At 38.9% G+C, this 19,646-nt stretch overlaps 1 protein-coding gene across 1 annotated transcript in view; it reads right to left on the bottom strand.

The window, feature by feature from the left end:
• Positions 1-690: 690 nt before the first annotated feature.
• The window catches only part of LOC146968284 (junctional adhesion molecule-like), a 30,011-nt gene continuing 11,055 nt past the window's right edge, over positions 691-19,646 (bottom strand). Inside the window, exons 3-4 of the mRNA XM_085760484.1 lie at positions 10,914-11,267; positions 691-695 (exon numbers count right to left, since the gene is read on the bottom strand). Of these exons, the coding sequence (XP_085616610.1) occupies positions 691-695; positions 10,914-11,267 (359 nt within the window). The remainder of the gene's footprint in view (positions 696-10,913; positions 11,268-19,646) is intronic.

The raw sequence follows: 19,646 nt of genomic DNA, 5'->3' as shown, positions 1-19,646 counted from the left end.
TTAAGGGTTTAAGGGTTTAAGGGTTTAAGGGTTTAAGGGTTTTGCGCCCCTAGTGGCAGGATATGGGTTTTGCAAAAGCGCCCAGAAAACCCATTCACTCCAATGTATGTGTGTTGCCCACTTGCTTGTAAATTGATGAAAACGGCCGTGTTTTTGTTTTTAGGTGTCTTGGTCATATCAAATTATACTTATAATTTGTTTATTACAAAATGTAGATTGAAACATTCATGTAGAAAACTGTTTTTGTTGTTGTTGTTTTTTTTACTGGCCTATGTGTTAATGTTTATCTGCAAAGGATCCTCAATGATGCTATTAACGTGGGTGATCTATAAATGTCCTTAAATTATTGAAAATACCACACTGCTCATTCACCAACAATGCAGAGATGTCAGTTCCCATATTCCTCCACCAGGAGGCGCTGCCATTGGACCAATGCTGTCCTTACTCTCTTTTACACTGCTCTAGTCAACATGTGATTTAACTAAAGCATCAAAGATCACCCTGAACTCATTGATCATCAGTGATTCATAGTCAAAGAAACCACTTCCTGTTTTAAAACCCTTTAAAATTTGTTGAAACAATAAAACAATTTGAAATGAATTCCCTTGAATGTCTCACAACACTTTCACTTTCACTTTCACTTCCTGCAAGCTGAGAGCCGTCACAGCTCCGCCCATGAAGGACCATGTTTCAGCCTGGAGACAGGATGTGAGTGTTTAAACATCAAGGTGGGACTGTTTAGGTGAGGTGGATCAGACCAGGTCAGACCAGAACATCAAGACATAAACACAAAGTTTCTTTTTTTTCTTTGTCATTTACTTTTTATTGGTTTTGATTTTACATGTAAACAAACAAACAGTCAAACAATCAACATGAAGACCTATAAATCTGTACAAAAGTATCAAGGGGAAAGTAAAAGCGTACATAAGGGGACTGGTAAACACCTCCAGTCCAGAAATCGAGAGAAAAAAAGAAAAAAGTAAATACATAAAAAATATTCTGATAATCCAGTCTGAGATTACCTGAAGTCCGGTTTTATGGCAGAGACGTATGTAATCCATTTTGCCAATCATCAATAAATACCTCTTTTTGTGTTCTTAAATTAAAAGTAATTCTTTCCATTACATAGATGCTGTACACCAGCGGTTCTCAACTAGTCTCACTCTGGGCTCCACATTGTCCCATGGTCATTAAGTCGTGACCCACTTTTATAGAATTCAAACCAAGATTTTTGTTTTTTTTAAGCCTTTAAAAACTCATTTAGCTCTTTATTGAGCAAAGTGCATTTCAAAGCACATGAATGAAACTGAGGAGTTACCATGACAACTGCATGTACGGAAGTGAATAAAAAAATATCAAACTGCACAAAATGGAGAGCAACAAAACGATATATTTGACTTCTAATGCATCTCTGCATTCAGAGCATGTTCACTAAAGTGAATAAATATCAAACTGCACAAAATAAAGACCCACAAACCAAAACCAGATTCACTGCATCAGGCCACATTACAGTTTTTCTCGATTCCTAAGACACATTTCTCGAAAGCTTCTCTCATTTTCTCTAAACTGTGAACACAAACCCCCAATTTTCAAGCTACATTCACAAAACCTCAGACTCTTCTTGCAAAACCAAACTTTCACCTCAAAACAGTTCAATCTGTGCCCAAAACTGAACTCTGTTGTCAAATCGTGCCCCGAGTCAATCAAAATTAAAAACACTACTGAGCAGCCACTAAACACTACATAGACAAATAGAAAACACAATGCTCAGCACATGAAGCTGTAGAAATAAATGTTTATCCTTCACTGTAGCTAAATGCATGTTGCAAAACAAAAAACCTGTGCATTTACACTGTAGCACTTCTCTCCTTCCCTTTCTTTCACCCTCCTCCTTCCCTCCCCACATCCATTTCATCCCCTTTTCCTTCCTTCTTTTTTTCTGCCCAGTTCATCCCTCCCTCCCTCCCTCATCCTTTCTTTCTTCACCCTGTCGCCTCTCATCTTCTCCTCTTGCAAAACAAAAAACCTGTGCATTTAGCACTTGTACATAGTAAAAAAAAAAGGAGTACAAAAAACAGAAATCTTGTGCATTTACACGTAGTACTTGTACAGTACAAAAACAAACAGAAATCTTGTGCATTTAGCACTTGTATACAGTAAGCCTACGTAAAAATAAAGTACAAAAATATAGAAATGAGAAGTGCACAACTCAGCCACAGCGTAATTTCTCTGTACTGGATCAGGCCACAGGACTTCATCCTGAACCAGCTTACAGTATATGTTCCCTCACATCATTAGACACAAGTGTTATCAATTTTGAGTTGTTGTGTTCAACCGGTGAAACTTGTGCTTTAGTTGTGTTTGACTTTTGCCACCTGTGCTCAGCATTTTGCAACACAGCTGCATCACAATGAAAATGTGTTGGTAAGATGTGTCTAAACAGGTGAAAAGTGCTGATGGTTTTGCCAAAAGAGAGTGATTCAATCAGTGGGTTCAGGCAACTGAGAATTTGGTTCAGACAACAGGGTTTAGTGTTTTAGCAATTGAGAAAAACTGTAATAAGAAACTGATATCTTTGCATTCAGAGCAAATGGAGCAAATAATCAGAAAGTGAGGAGGAGCATTACAACTGCATGTGTTCACGTGTCTCGTGCCTTTCAAAATAAGTTATTTTTCAAAATAAAAGACATGTCCAACATCAGATGTGCATTACATATTATTTACTTTTTTGACCAGCTGTCCGCGACCCATCCAGAACGGGTCTAGACCCACTTTTGGGTCCCGACCCACCAGTTGAGAACCACTGCAGTACACAATATCAATCCATTCATCTACACTAGCTGCCTCCCTCTTCAGCCATTTCTTCGTTATTGATTTCTTACAAGCCACCAGTAATATTCTCAGCAAGTATTTATCTTTGTTCCTCCATTCCAGTTCCTCTAGATCCATCAAATATAACAAATTAAAGCAAAATGTTATTTTTGTTGAAAACACAGTCTCAAGAATTTGATGGGGTCAGAACAGGGCAACACCAGAAGATACGATAGTGATTCGCCTCTTTGCTTCCACAACTTCCAACATTCTGTCTGGTTGGAATATGATCTCTTTTGATATGGAGTAAACACAAAGTTTCTATTCACACACAACTATCAAACTGCTTTGAGATTATTAATGGTGTTATCATTATACACAAACTACATCATTCTCCACTAATAATACAGTTTTTATTTGGACCTAACCAACTCACGTATCCCTCCGCCCAGGGTTAGCGCCCGCCGATCAGCAGTTGGTTAGGTCCAAATAAAAACTGTGTTTTTCCTGCACTTTGAAGGGCTGGGAAAAATTATATTATAGCGAACAATGGAACTGTGTATTATTTTTCAGGTAAAACCTCTTTTAGGCCGTGAAAATAGGCCGTTTCTTTGGGTCTGTTCACAACACTGTATGTTGTAAATCTCTGGGCAGGGCTATTATGGGCTGGCGTTGCTAACAGGAGGAGTGCAGAGAGTCTTCTACTGCAATTAAAGTACTTAGGGGCTATTTGGAGATCATACAACCACACTTTAAAAAAAATGCTACTATCCCTTTAAGACTTGCTTGCTCAAATCAAAAAAAGACTTGAGACTCTACTTGGGACTTGATGCCAAAGACTTGAGTAAAATTGAATGTCCTTGAATAGACCTCCCAAAGTCTATTGTCTGTTGATTTACAAATGCACTCCTGTTATCAGTCTTGGCTGTATAATTAATGCCAACACACACACACACACAAAAAAAAGATACTAAAGATATCTCTCAATTTTTTTCAATTTTAAATAGCTTTATTGAAGGCAGTGCTTATATTGACAAAGCATATCACGATAGAATATAATAAAAAATAAACAGATGAATAAGTGGCAGAACATTAACAATAAAATATAACTTAACAATCGAGGCGTGGTCATGATCTTTACCTATCATTAATTATAATCGATTTGTTTGGGACGCGAAACAAAAACCTCAGGACTTGGACTTGACTTGGGACTTGAGAGCAAAGACTTGAGTCTCTACTTGGACTTCCAACACAGGGACTTCAAACTCCTGTCAGACGTTATCTACTGCACTTTGACTTTCACACGACTCAGACCAGCCGTTTTCTACTAAATCAACGTCATCATCAACATGTGGACAAAACACAAACATCTGATCTGTGATGGTTCATCAACAGCTGTATTTACATTATTGTTGTTGTTATCATTATTATTTACAAACTGAAACATTCTCCACTAATCATCCACCTCCTTAGGCGCGTTTCCGCTGCACTGCAAAAACTCCAAATCTTTCCAAGAATATTTGTCTTATTTCTTGTCAAAATGTCTCATTTCTAGTCAAAACTAATCTCTTTCCACTTAAAATAAGACTCATCACCTAAAAATTAACTTGTTTTTAGATCATTTTCACTTGTTTCAAACTAATTTTTATTTGAAATAAGTAGAAAAATCTGCCAGTGGAAGCAGTTTTTTGTGTTTGTAATAAGGAAGAAAAACTTGCTCCACTATCAGATTTTTCTACTTATTTCAAGTGAAAATCAGCTTGAAAGAAGTAAAAAAGTGCCTAAAAACAAGCTGCTTTTTAATGTGATGAGTCTGATTTTAAGTAAAATGAGATTTGTTTTGACTAGAAATGAAAATTTTGACTAGAAATAAGACAAATATTCTTGGTAAGATATTGAGTTTTTGCAGTGTGCAGGAACTTGGGGGTCATTTTCCGGGACCAGCCCCGTTGGTGCGTGTCTCCACTGCAGGAACCTCCCCCACAGGGCCGCTTACAGGAACCTTTACGGGGCCAAACAGAGTTCCTGTCTGGGGGTCGGTACTCAGATCGGCCCTGAAGAAGTCCTGGTGGAGCTGGAGATTTAGCAAGGAAGGACAGTGCACGCACATCCAAGACAGTGCGGGCAGGTGCAGGACAAAAAACAACAAGAAGAAAAAACAAACAATGTCTGCACAACTGCTATAATCGAGCTCCCAAAAATGTATTATTAGGACGACGTTTGGACCACCTGGGTCTTCATCAGGTCCTCTGATGTGTAGGGGGGTGGGGCACATACATAGGGGGAGGTTGCCAATAATTAATGCCCTCACCTGTTGCCCTCCCAACCTAATCACAGTCGTTACATCAACACATGTTTACACGTCCATAACAATCCATATACAGGTCACAGTTTAAAGTAGCAGGTCTGGGACAATTAAAACATCCAAAAACATCTGATGGATTGTGTACATCAAAAATCTGAGCAATTACAAAACACATAACATGATGGGCCCCACATATACACATAACCCAAAATATTATCAGATACTAAACACGAGGCAATCAGTAACAAGAGATACAAAAAATATATACACGCTAATATAGAGAAGAATCAATAGAAAAATATGTAGAAATATATAGAAAAATATATATTTTATAAAAAACTATTTCAACATTATAGAAGAACAGTTACAGCAATCGAAATGTTACCAGAGAATAACTATCAAACACCCTTAGAGAAATGCTTTAATGTCAAACTCTTCGTTTAAACCTTAAAGCTTGAGATTTACTCTGTGCTGATTGGTCAGACTCAAAGCAGGATCATGTGACGCTAAGAGAAATAATAATAATAATAATAATAATAATAGATTTTATTTGTATGGTGCCTTTCATGCAACATCCAACATCTCATAATAATAGTGCAAAAAACACAGCATAAAAGCACCTAGGAAAAAACAATGAAATGAAATAAAACAAGTGCAGTGACTTAGATGTGATGAGCGAGTCGGAACAGGTGAGTTTTGAGTTGGGATTTAAACAGATTAATAGATGAGTTCCAGAGCTGGGGAGCATTTTTACAACCCAACGTTACTAAAAACGGAAAAACGGCCGGAAAAAAGAGAGAATAACTCAGTAAAAGACGAGAGTGGCAGTGGGCCTGGTAAAAAAAAGAGAGTGGTAAATAGTCGATCGCAGGATTACGTGACGATCGAGACAGCATTTTTTTTTTAAGAAAGAGTCTATAGCCTACTGACAGAAAAAACAACAAGAGCAGTAAAAAAAATAAAAAAAAAACGTGGCTCATGAGTTCATACACCGAGTCGGTAACATGGATGTATTATGGACGGTAACCAAGGAAACGTCACTTCCGGTCAGAGCCGTAGGGGGGAAAAACAAACCGATTCCCCCATAGACATACGTGTGAAAACGCAGCATTTTAACCCTTTGTCTAACGCTTGTCCGCTGTCATGTCTTAGTTTGAATCACTTGTGCTAACAAAGAGCTAGAGATTAAAAAACTCATCATGATCCGGGTCCAGTGTTGTCGGTACATTTTAACATATTGGCTGTTTCCCAGTCAGTCACATCCGTCTGTCTATGGAGGAACTGTTTGTCTGACGTTTAGGTGGCGTTCCCTTGGTCTAGACACTCGGAGACGATGCCTAAGAGTTGTTGTTGTTGTGAACCATTTTGCACCGCAAATAAATTGAAAAACCACAACCTGAACTTTTATATCTTTATACCCAACCGTGTAACGGCTCTGACCGGAAGTGACGTTTCCTTGGTTACCGACTCGGTGTAGGCGAGATGTGACCGACTGGGAAAGACCCAATATGTTAAAATGTACGGACAACAATCGACCCAGATCGTGATGAGTTTTTTAATCTCTAGCTCTTTGTCAGCAGATACAAGTGATTCAAACTAAGACATGACAGAGGACAAGCGTTAGACAAAGGGTTAAAATGCTGCGTTTTCACACGTATGTCTATAGACCAGAGCGGCATTTTTATGCAAATGAGAGTGACTGAGGCATCCTGGGTAATTTTTAGGGGCAGCACCCGGCATCCCTCCATTGTAAAGTTCAGCCTAACTGTCTTGACAAACTAACTAACAAAAAGTTGTGTATTAACAGGCTGTTTACAGACAACACTGAGCCAAAACCTCCCGGTGATTCCACCAAATACGTGTAGATGTCTGGGTCAGACATTTCTGGCCACTGTGTGGAGTCATTGATCACTGTGGGAGGCTAAAGGAGCATACCGTAGATTCATTCAGACATTTCTGGCCACTGTGTGGAGTCATTGATCACTGTGGGAGGCTAAAGGAGCATACCGTAGATTCATTCAGACATTTCTGGCCACTGTGTGGAGTCATTGATCACTGTGGGAGGCTAAAGGAGCATACCGTAGATTCATTCAGACATTTCTGGCCACTGTGTGGAGTCATTGATCACTGTGGGAGGCTAAAGGAGCATACCGTAGATTCATTCAGACATTTCTGGCCACTGTGTGGAGTCATTGATCACTGTGGGAGGCTAAAGGAGCATACCGCTAGATTCATTCAGACATTTCTGGCCACTGTGTGGAGTCATTGATCACTGTGGGAGGCTAAAGGAGCATACCGTAGATTCATTCAGACATTTCTGGCCACTGTGTGGAGTCATTGATCACTGTGGGAGGCTAAAGGAGCATACCGTAGATTCATTCAGACATTTCTGGCCACTGTGTGGAGTCATTGATCACTGTGGGAGGCTAAAGGAGCATACCGCTAGATTCATTCATTGTAATTTTTCAAGATAGCGTGAACGGTGGGTTTCAAAGAGGGTGTCAGAATAATTATGAGACATAGTGCTACAAAAGAAACACAAAATAAAACATTCAGATTGATTGTTAGTTAGTCTACGCTCCATCAAAACACAAAAAGCCACTGAGTGCAATTTAAAAATGCCCCTAAATTACCCAGGATGCATCAGTCATTCTCATTTGCATAAAAATGCCGCTCTGGTCTACAGGGGAATCGGTTTGTTTTCCCCCACGGCTCTGACCGGAAGAGACGTTTCCTTGGTTACCGACTCGGTGTATGGTGAGAACCAGAGGATCAGTCCAGACTCAGTGAACCCTGCTCCTGTCCTCCAGCCTCACTGATTCTGGGTCTGTGTGTGTGACAGAGTCTGGGTCTGTGTGTCTGAGTTTACGTTTATAGATGATAAAACCAACAACCCCACCAACAACCAACAGAGCAGCAGCAGGCAGACCAACTCCCAGTCCGACGTGTAGACCCTCGTCTCCTCCCCTCTCCTCTGGGTCTGCAGAGAGAAGCAGAGTGAGCTATATGACGACAAGCGGATTTAACATTTAAAAGCTACCGTAAGTTTGACTCTCCAGAATTAACATTGTAGATATCAACAACGTCTTTCTGACTTGTCGTAACTACATTTTGAATAGTTGGATTTTTTATTCCAGATCTCTGTGATTCAGTTTTGCCTCTAGTCAAAAAGAACATTTCAGATATCTGCAACTACGTTCTACCTAGGACAAATGACATCACTTTTGCCATTCATGTGTATGGGGTTTGTCATTACAGATATCTACAATTCAGCTGCAGATATCCACTATGCCTATGTGAATTACAGATATCTGTAACTGAATTACCACTAGTACTAATTCCAGTCTGAGATATCTACAACATCATTTTGACTAGTCATAATTCCAGTTACAGATATCTACAACGTCAAAACTTAATTACAGATATCTGAACAGGGACATGTAGATATCTGTAATTGAGTTGAATTAAAGATATCTTGAACTGGAATTATGACTAGTCAGAATCAAATTGAAGATATCTCAAACTGGAATTAGTACTAGTCGTAATTCAGTTACAGATATCTGTAATTCACATAGTGGATATCTGCAACTGAATTGTAGATATCTGTAATGACAAACCCCCTACACATGAATGGTTACAGTGACGTCATCTGTCCTAGGAAGAACGTAGTTGTGGATCTGAAATGTTCTTTTTGACTAGAGGCAAAACTGAATTACAGATATCTGCGACACATATCCAGTCTGGCTTTTAAAGGGATAGTTCAACATTTTGGCAAATTGGCCCATTGCCATAATCGCTATAGTCATAGCAGTAGGTTCGTTACCTTTATTTGTCGGTGTAAGCTGTTTTTAGAACGGCGGAGCGAAGCAGCAGGCTGCTCAGAGCTACACTACGGAGGCTAAAGGAATTTCTTGGTTTCCCTCATCAAACTCATCAAATACACAACCGAACAACTCCAAAACGCTCTGGTGGACAAGTTGTGACCTGCACATTCACCACGCTATGAGATAATAACACAACGTTACGAAACGGAGCCGTTTTCGAGGTAAACACAGGGTAAATATAGAGTCTGCTTGCTGAAAAACTGTCCCTGAACGCAACGCGCATCAGCGGTTTTGCATGAATTTACCTCGAAAACGGCTCCGTCTCGTAACGTTCCGTTATTATCTCATAGCGTGGTGAATGACCAAAGGCACTGGCTCATAATCTGGAGTTGGTCCCCGGGCGCTGCACCGCGGCTGCCCACTGCTCCTCAGGGATGGGTTAAATGCAGAGAAAGAATTTCACTGTACTAGCTGTATATGTGACTAATAAAGTACCTTTACCTTTACCTTTATGTGCAGCTCACAACTTGTCCACGACAGCGTTTTGGAGTTGTTGGATTGTGTATTTGATGAGTTTGATGAGGGAAACCAAGAAATTCCCTTAGCCTCCATAGCGTAGCCCTGAGCAGCCAGCTGCTTCGCTCCGCCGTTCTAAAAATAGCTTGCTCCAACAATTAAAGGTAACGAACCTACTGCTAAGACTATAGCGATTATGGCAATGGGCCAATTTGCCAAAATGTTGAACTATCCCTTTAAATGTTAAAATGGCTTGTTGCCATAGAGGTATCAGCTGTCAGGTAGGTGATGAGTGTCATTTGGCAGGGATCTGATTCTGTTAACTCAAACACATTAGACAAAGCACACTCCAAATTTATCAAATAGTCTATTTCACCTAAAGTTAAAGAAACACACTTTAAAGTTATAAACAAAATTTATCCAGTGACAGAATTTCTTAAAAGAAAAGATTTGGTTATGGATAGTGGTGGATAAATGTGTGTTCTGTAATGAAGAAGATGAAACCCTAGAGCATATGTTTTTTCTTTGTCCCACTTCCCATCTTTTTTGGTGTGACATATATAATTGGATTGCTTTAAAAATTAATGATGTACTGCCTCTTAAATTACATGATATTCTCTTTTATTTAGATCATCTAACTGTGGCTGTTTCTGACACTATTAATGTTATTATATACTCTTGGGTTAAATATCATATCCATTGTGCAAAATGGAGGAACTCTAAACCTTCCTTTTCATGTTTCATTAATGAGTTTAAGTTATTCTGTTCATCCCTTAAAAAGACAAGCAGCAAGTATGCAACAAAATTAAGTTTAAATATTTCTCGTCTCCTTCTCTTCTAAACTTTATTTAAATTGAACTTATCTTTTGCTGCTCTGTTTTTATGTCGAACGAGTATGCCTGGGAAATTGTACTTAATTTATTTGCCTTGATTTATTTATTATTTACCTTTTTGTTTCATGATTCCCCTACTGTTATGTTTGCACTCTACACGTGCCTGTTTTTTCATGTGTATTACTGTTATTTGTCATTCATTCTTCGTTATATTAATTGTTCACATACTAATCCTATTACCCACATTTCTACACATCATATATGTATACTGTACATCACTACACATCACACATCATACTTGTATATACATTCATTCTACAGAATATACATTATAATAACACATATCATATATCCATCGAAATATACTCCATATATAAATATACCATGTTGTCTTACTTTGAGAAATGCTGTTTTATTAATATTTTGAATTTCTTTGTGTTCGTGGTGAGTTTGATATTTTTCGGCAGTGAATTCCATTCTTTCATTCCTCTATACAAAACAGTACGCTTGATGGCGTTAGATCTTGCTTTAGGTAATGTAAAGTTTCCTACAGCTGCATGTCTGGTGGTATATTTCCTCATTGAGAGCTTGTATTTTCAATACTAAAAAAAAAGAAAAACTCACCTGACTGGACCTCAAGGTGGACGATGCTGATGGGTTCAGCCTTTAAAGTGGATCTCTTCTTCCTGTAGTTTGTTTTTCCCAGGAAGACTCGACACTCGTATGTTCCCGTGTCGTTACTGGTCACGTTCTTCAGGATGATGGACACGTCTCCGTCCTTCATCTCTCCGTCCTTCAGCTCCACCCGGTCTTTAAAAGATGGATGCTGGTCGAACGGAACAAGTACCTTGTCCCGAAGCATCAACACGTATTCTTGTTCCAGTTCAGGTCTGGTCCACTCCACAACTACGATGTCGGTGTTGTTGGGAGCTCGACACGGCAGAGAGACAGACTGCCCCGGTTCAGCTGTGATGTTCACTGGGACTGAAACAGAGAAGGGTCATTCCGCCAAAAGAGTGCCATTTGCTCATTGTAACTCTTAAAAATTAAACTTCATTTTTCATTCCATTTCAGTATAGAATTTTTTAATATACACATTTACTCATTCAAAATGAGTACTGGTCAATCTCAGGCTACTTTATTTAATTTATTGCTGCTTTTATCATTGCATTTTTGAAGAAAAAGTAACAGCAATGAGGGTAACAGCAATGAGTTTTTAGCATATAATCAGCAATTGTGTGAAATCTAGCCAAATAGCATCTATACTAATAGCTTGAGCACACAGAGCACATTCTTAGGATTTAACTGAATATTTTACTTTTGATATCAACAAACACTGTCTAGAGATAATTTAGGTAACAGGAATGAGTTTTAAGAGTGACGGACCCTGACATAGCTACAATATCATTCAATTTCAGGAAAAATAAATGACAGAATTTAATGTTGGTCTTCCCATGACTTTCAGAAGACCTAAATGATGTCACTTCCAGCAGAACAGGTCACTGGTGGAATGTGTTTGGGTAACAGCACTGAGTGAAAACCTGGGGACGGGACTAAAATGTGAATTTTAACCATAATATAATTAGGTTTTAATTTAAAAAAATGTTATATAAGTGTAGATATAATATAAAGTCACACTAATATGCAAAAAAAATGAGATTTTAGAAGGATTTTATTCATAATGCATTGTGGTAAACTATCGTTCTCTGGGGACATGCAACAAAGGCTATGTTTCAGTGCTTTGAAAGCCTTTTTATAGTAATTAAAAATTATATATCTTTAATTTCTACAGTGATTCATGTGTATGGTGCTTTGTTTATTAATTAAATGCAATTTATATTATATTATTACATGTTTTTATACATTTAATATGCTGGGGACAGAAATGGCACTCTTTTGGTGGAATCGCCCATATGCTTAATATTTGGGTGCAACAAAGTCCCTGTTAACAAAATCAACATCTAACCTGCCCCTTCGAAATAAAGTTAGTGACTGTTTGGAGCAGCAGCTGACAGTGACAGTTTCCTCATCACTAAACCTGAGCCACCATCCGATCCGATTGGACAAAGTCTCTTATTGTAGCTATATTCTGTGTTTTTCCTCTCTTTAACCGTCTCGTTTCAGTTTTTGCCGGTCAACCTGCATCTGATGCGCATCTGCTGTTTCTCTCGCGCTCGCTCACTCGCTCACTCTCGATCCGCATATAAATGAACATTATAGGCTATAAAAAATAAAAAGGAAAAAACACAGACGTGATCCCAAGCTGCAAATTCTCTACTGCCCTCAGTCGATGTGAGGGTCTAAGGACAGAGGATGTTGTTACGATGCCATGTAAGGCCCTTTGAGACAAACTGTTTGTAAAAACGGGCTATACAAATAAAATTGCCTTGCCTTGCCTTGCCTTGCCTGTGGGAGCAACCAGAAGCAGCACAGGAGGCATTTTACTGGTTCACCGGGTTCAACTCACTAACTGTCTCAGCTGATGCTCTGGTCCTGCACAATATGGCGGCCCCGCTGACGTATCACCAGATATAGAACGTTTCTATATCTCTGACTGCACACAGGTGATCTGACGGGCGTGGCTTCAACATGAGATAAAACCTAAAGCTGGAAGACAAAGCTTTGTTTTTAAATAAAGATTCATTCTGAACAAACGGACAGATTAGTAGCTATCTGTTAAAGGGATAGTTCAACATTTTGGCAAATTGGCCCATTGCCATAATTGCTATAGTCATAGCAGTAGGTTCGTTACCTTTAATTGTAGGTGTAAGCTATTTTTAGTACAGCGGAGCGCAGCAGCAGGCTGCTCAGAGCTACGCTATGGAGGCTAAGGGAATTTCTTGGTTTCCCTCATTAAACTCATCAAATACAAAATCCCAAAACTCCACAGCGCTTTTGTAGACAAGTTGTGAGCTGCACAACCACCACGCTATGAGATAATGACGGAACGATACGAAACGGAGCCGTTTTCGAGGTAAATACAGGGTAAATACGGAGACTGCTTGCTGAAAAACTGTCCCTGAACGCAACGCGCATCAGCGGTTTTGTATGAATTTACCTCGAAAACGGCTCCGTTTCGTATCGTTCCGTCATTATCTCATAGCGTGGTGGTTGTGCAGGTCACAACTTGTCTACAAAAGCGCTGTGGAGTTTTGGGATGTTGAATTTGATGAGTTTAATGGGGGAAACCAAGAAATTCCCTTAGCCTCCATAGCGTAGCTCTGAGCAGCCAGCTGCTGCGCTCCGCCGCACTGAAAATAGCTTACACCTACAATTAAAGGTAATGAACCTACTGCTATGACTATAGCGATTATGGCAATGGGCCAATTTGCCAAAATGTTGAACTATCCCTTTAATGATCTGAGAGCACCGAACCTTTCACTGCTCTGTCTGCAGAAGGCGACCTGTCCGTCTGTGTCTCCGGGGCAACGGCCAAAACCAGCCAAGCCCGGAGAAGATTGGCTGACGAGTATGATGTCGTTGCTGAGCAGCAGCTGTAACATCTGGGTCTTTCACACAGGAAGTGACAGCAGCACTGTGTCAAAATAAAACGTGTGTCCAGACTGAAGGTGTTTATGTCTTTATGTGTCTTCCAGCTTATGTTTTTACAATAATATTACAGTATTATATGAGACGGCATGATTTACAGAAACAGGAAGTGACATCAGAGAGAGTTCCGATCACGTCAACATTAGAGCACTGGAATAAGAGTGTAAGGACACCTCCATTGACTCCCGTGGTAAGGGTTTAAGGGTTTAAAGGTTTAAGGGTTTAAGGGTTTAGGGGTTTAAGGGTTTAAGGGTTTAAGGGTTTAAGGGTTTAAGGGTTTTGCGCCCCTAGTGGCAGGATGTGGGTGTTGCAAAAGCGTCCAGAAAACCCATTCACTCCAATGTATGTGTGTTGCCCACTTGCTGGTAAATTGATGAAAACGGCCGTGTTTTTGTTTTTAGGTGTCTTGGTCGTATCAGATTATACTTAGAATTTGTTTATTACAAAATGTAGATTGAAACATTCATGTAGACAACTGTTTTTGTTGTTGTTGTTTTTTTTACTGGCCTATGTGTTAATGTTTATCTGTAAAGGATCCTCAATGATGCTATTAACGTGGGTGATCTATAAATGTCCTTAAATTATTGAAAACACCACACTGCTCATTCACCAACAATGCAGAGATGTCAGTTCTTGGGCGCTTTTGCAAAACCCATATTCCTCCACCAGGAGGCGCTGCCATTGGACCAATGCTGTCCTTACTCTCTTTTACAGTGCTCTAGTCAAAATGTGATTTAACTAAAGAATCAAAGATCACCCTGAACTCATTGATTATCAGTGATTCATAGTCAAAGAAACCACTTCCTGTTTTAAATCCTTTAAAATTTATTGAAACAATAAAACAATTTGAAATGAATTCCTTTGAATGTCTCACAACACTTTCACTTTGACTTCCTGCGAGCTGAGAGCCGTCTCTGATAAACACACAGCTCCACCCATGAAGGACCATGTTTCAGCCTGGAGACACTCACCTGATGTGAAAAAAAGAAAAAAGTAAATACATAAAAAATATTCTGATAATCCAGTCTGAGATTACCTGAAGTCCGGTTTTATGGTAGAGACGTATGTAATCCATTTTGCCAATCATCAATAAATACCTCTTTTTGTGTTCTTAAATTAAAAGTAATTCTTTCCATTACATAGATGCTGTACACCAGCGGTTCTCAACTCGTCTCACTCTGGGCTCCACATCTTCCCATGGTCATTAAGTCGCGACCCACTTTTATAGAATTCAAACCAAGAATTTTGTTTTTTTTAAGCCTTTAAAAACTCATTTAGCTCTTTATTGAGCAAAGTGCATTTCAGAGCACATGAATGAAACTGAGGAGTTACCATGACAACTGCATGTACGGAAGTGAATAAAATAATATCAAACTGCACAAAATGGAGACCAACAAAACGATATATTTGACTTCTAATGCATCTCTGCATTCAGAGCATGTTCACTAAAGTGAATAAATATCAAACTGCACAAAATAAAGACCCACAAAACACAACACGATTCACTGCATCAGGCCACATTACAGTTTTTCTCGATTGCTAAGACACATTTCTCGAAAGCTTCTCTCATTTTCTCTAAACTGTGAACACAAACCCCAATTTTCAAGCTACATTCACAAAACCTCAGACTCTTCTTGCAAAACCAAACTTTCACCTCAAAACAGTTCAATCTGGTGCCCAAAACTGAACTTTGTTGCCAAATCGTGCCCCGAGTCAATCAAAATTAAAAACACTACTGAGCAGCCACTAAACACTACATAGAAAAATAGAAAACACAACGCTCAGCACATGAAGCTGTAGAAATAAATGTTTATCGTTCACTGTAGCTAAATGCATGTTGCAAAACAAAAAACCTGTGCATTTACACTGTAGCACTTCTCTCCTTCCCTTTCTTTCACCCTCCTCCCTCCCTCTCCACATCCATTTCATCCCCTTTTCCTTCCTTCTTTTTTTCTGCCCAGTTCATCCCTCCCTCCCTCCCTCATCCTTTCTTTCCTCACCCTGTCGCCTCTCATCTTCTCCTCTTGCAAAACAAAAAACCTGTGCATTTAGCACTTGTACATAGTAAAAAAAAAGGAGTACAAAAACCAGAAATCCTGTGCATTTACACGTAATACTTGTACAGTACAAAAACAAACAGAAATCTTGTGCATTTAGCACTTGTATGCAGTAAGCCTACGTAAAAATAAAGTACAAAAATATAGAAATGAGAAGTGCACAACTCAGCCACAGCATCATTTCTCTGTACTGGGTCAGGCCACAGGACTTCATCCTGAACTGGCTTACAGTATATGTGCCCTCACATCATTGGACACAAGTGTTATCAATTTTGAGTTGTTGTGTTCAACCGGTGAAACTTGTGCTTTACTTGTGTTTGACTTTTGCCACCTGTGCTCAGCATTTTGCAACACAGGTGCATCACAATGAAAATGTGTTGGTGAGTTGAGTCTAAACAGGTGAAAAGTGCTGATGGTTTTGCCAAAAGAAGTGACTGATTCAATCAGTGGGTTCAGACAACTGAGAATTTGGTTCAGACAACAGGGTTTAGTGTTTTAGCAATTGAGAAAAACTGTAATAAGAAACTGATATCTTTGCATTCAGAGCAAATGGAGCAAATAATAAGAAACTGAGGAGGACCATTACAACTGCATGTGTTCATGTGTCTCGTGCCTTTCAAAATAAGTTATTTTTCAAAATAAAAGACATGTCCAACATCAGATGTGCATTAAATATTATTTACTTTTTTGACCAGCTGTCCACGACCCATCCAGAACGGGTCTAGACCCACTTTTGGGTCATGACCCACCAGTTGAGAACCACTGCAGTACACAATATCAATCCATTCATCTACACTAGCTGCCTCCCTCTTCAGCCATTTCTTCGTTATTGATTTCTTACAAGCCACCAGTAATATTCTCAGCAAGTATTTATCTTTGTTCCTCCATTCCAGTTCCTCTAGATCCATCAAATATAACAAATTAAAGCAAAATGTTATTTTTGTTGAAAACACAGTCTCAAGAATTTGATGTACTCACAACCAAAATGGGGTCAGAACAGGGCAACACCAGAAGATATGATAGTGATTCGCCTCTTTGCTTCCACAACTTCCAACATTCTGTCTGGTTGGAATATGATCTCTTTTGATATGGAGTAAACACAAAGTTTCTATTCACACACAACTATCAAACTGCTTTGAGATTATTAATGGTGTTATCATTATACACAAACTACATCATTCTCCACTAATAATACAGATTTTATTTGGACCTAACCAACTCACGTATCCCTCCGCCCAGGGTTAGCGCCCGCCGATCAGCAGTTGGTTAGGTCCAAATAAAAACTGTGTTTTTCCTGCACTTTGAAGGGCTGGAAAAAATTATATTATAGCGAACAATGGAACTGTGTATTTTTTTTTCAGGTAAAACCTCTTTTAGGCCGTTTCTTTGGATCTGTTCACAACACTGTATGTTGTAAATCTCTGGGCAGGGCTATTATGGGCTGGCGTTGCTAACAGGAGGAGTGCAGAGAGTCTTCTACTGCAATTAAAGTACTTAGGGGCTATTTGGAGATCATACAACCCCACTTTAAAAAAAAATGCTACTATCCCTTTAAGACTTGCTTGCTCAAATCAAAAAAAGACTTGAGACTCTACTTGGGACTTGATGCCAAAGACTTGAGTAAAATTGAATGTCCTTGAATAGACCTCCTAAAGTCTATTGTCTGTTGATTTACAAATTCACTCCTGTCATCAGTCTTGGCTGTATAATTAATGCCAACACACACACACACACAAAAAAAAGATACTAAAGATATCTCTCAATTTTTTTCAATTTTAAATAGCTTTATTGAAGGCAGTGCTTATATTGACAAAGCATATCACGATAGAATATAATAAAAAATAAACAGATGAATAAGTGGCAGAACATTAACAATAAAATATAACTTAACAATCGAGGCGTGGTCATGATCTTTACCTATCATTAATTATAATCGATTTGTTTGGGACGCAAAACAAAAACCTCAGGACTTGGACTTGACTTGGGACTTGAGAGCAAAGACTTGAGTCTCTACTTGGACTTCCAACACAGGGACTTCAAACTCCTGTCAGACGTTATCTACTGCACTTTGATCACATGACTCAGACCAGCTGTTTTCTACTAAATCAACGTCATCATCAACATGTGGACAAAACACAAACATCTGATCTGTGATGGTTCATCAACAGCTGTATTTACATCATTGTTGTTATCATTATTATTTACAAACTGAAACATTTTCCACTAATCATCCACCTCCTTAGGCGCGTTTCCGCTGCACTGCAAAAACTCCAAATCTTTCCAAGAATATTTGTCTTATTTCTTGTCAAAATGTCTCATTTCTAGTCAAAACTAATCTCTCTCCACTTAAAATAAGACTCATCACCTAAAAATTAACTTGTTTTTAGATCATTTTCACTTGTTTCAAACTAATTTTTATTGGAAATAAGTAGAAAAATCTGCCAGTGGAAGCAGTTTTTTGTGCTTGTAATAAGAAAGAAAAACTTGCTCCACTATCAGATTTTTCTACTTATTTCAAGTGAAAATCAGCTTGAAAGAAGTAAAAAGTGTCTAGAATGAGATTTGTTTTGACTAGAAATGAAATTTTTGACTAGAAATAAGACAAATATTCTTGGTAAGATATTGAGTTTTTGCAGTGTGCAGGAACTTGGGGGTCATTTTCCGGGGCCAGCCCCGTTGGTGCGTGTCTCCACTGCAGGAACCTCCCCCACAGGGCCGCTTACAGGAACTTTTACAGGGATGAACTCTATTACTCTAGTAATCTATTACTCTAGTCCACCAGTAATCTATAGGCGTGTCTCCACTGCAGGAACCTCCCCCACAGGAACAGGAACTTTTACAGGGCCGTACAGAGTCCCTGTCTGGGGGTAGGTACTCAGATCGGCCCTGAAGAAGTCCTGGTGAAGCTGGAGATTTAGCAAGGAAGGACAGTGCACGCACATCCAAGACAGTGCACTGCAAAAAATCTAATATCTTACCAAGAATATTTGTCTTATTTCTAGTCAAAATGTCATTTCTAGTCAAAACAAATCTAATTCTACTTAAAATCAGACTCATCATATTAAAAAGCAGCTTGTTTTTAGACACTTTTTACTTCTTTCAAGCTGATTTTCACTTGAAATAATCTGATAGTGGAGCAAGTTTTTCTTTCTTATTACAAGCACAAAAAACCTGCTTTCACTGGCAGAATTTTCTACTTATTTCAAGTGAAAATGTGTTTGAAACAAGTGAAAATGATCTAAAAACAAGTTGATTTTTAGGTGATGAGTCTTATTTTAAGTAGAAAGAGATTAGTTTTGACTAGAAATTAGACATTTTGACAAGAAATAAGACAAATATTCTTGGAAAGATTTTGAGTTTTTGCAGTGTGCGGGCAGGTGCAGGACAAAAAACAACAAGAAGAAAAAACAAACGATGTCCGCACAACTGCTATAATCGAGCTCCCAAAAATGTATTATTAGGACGACGTTTGGACCACCTGGGTCTTCATCAGGTCCTCTGATGTGTAGGGGGGTGGGGCACATACATAGGGGGAGGTTGCCAATAATTAATGTCACCTGTTGCCCTGCCAACCTAATCACAGTCGTTACATCAACACATGTTTACACATCCATAACAATCCATATACAGGTCACAGTTTAAAGTAGCAGGTCTGGAACAATTAAAACATCCAAAAACATCTCATGGATTGTCCTACATCAAAAATCTGAGCGATTACAAAGCACATAACAAGATGGGACCCACATATACA

This window comes from Trachurus japonicus, chromosome 18 (assembly GCF_045865225.1).
Source record: "Trachurus japonicus isolate A0001 chromosome 18, Traja_1.0".
NCBI classification, from domain to species: Eukaryota; Metazoa; Chordata; class Actinopteri; order Carangiformes; family Carangidae; genus Trachurus; species Trachurus japonicus.
The sequence above is the reverse complement of the archived record's forward strand: the minus strand, read 5'-3'. Positions and strand labels throughout refer to the sequence as shown.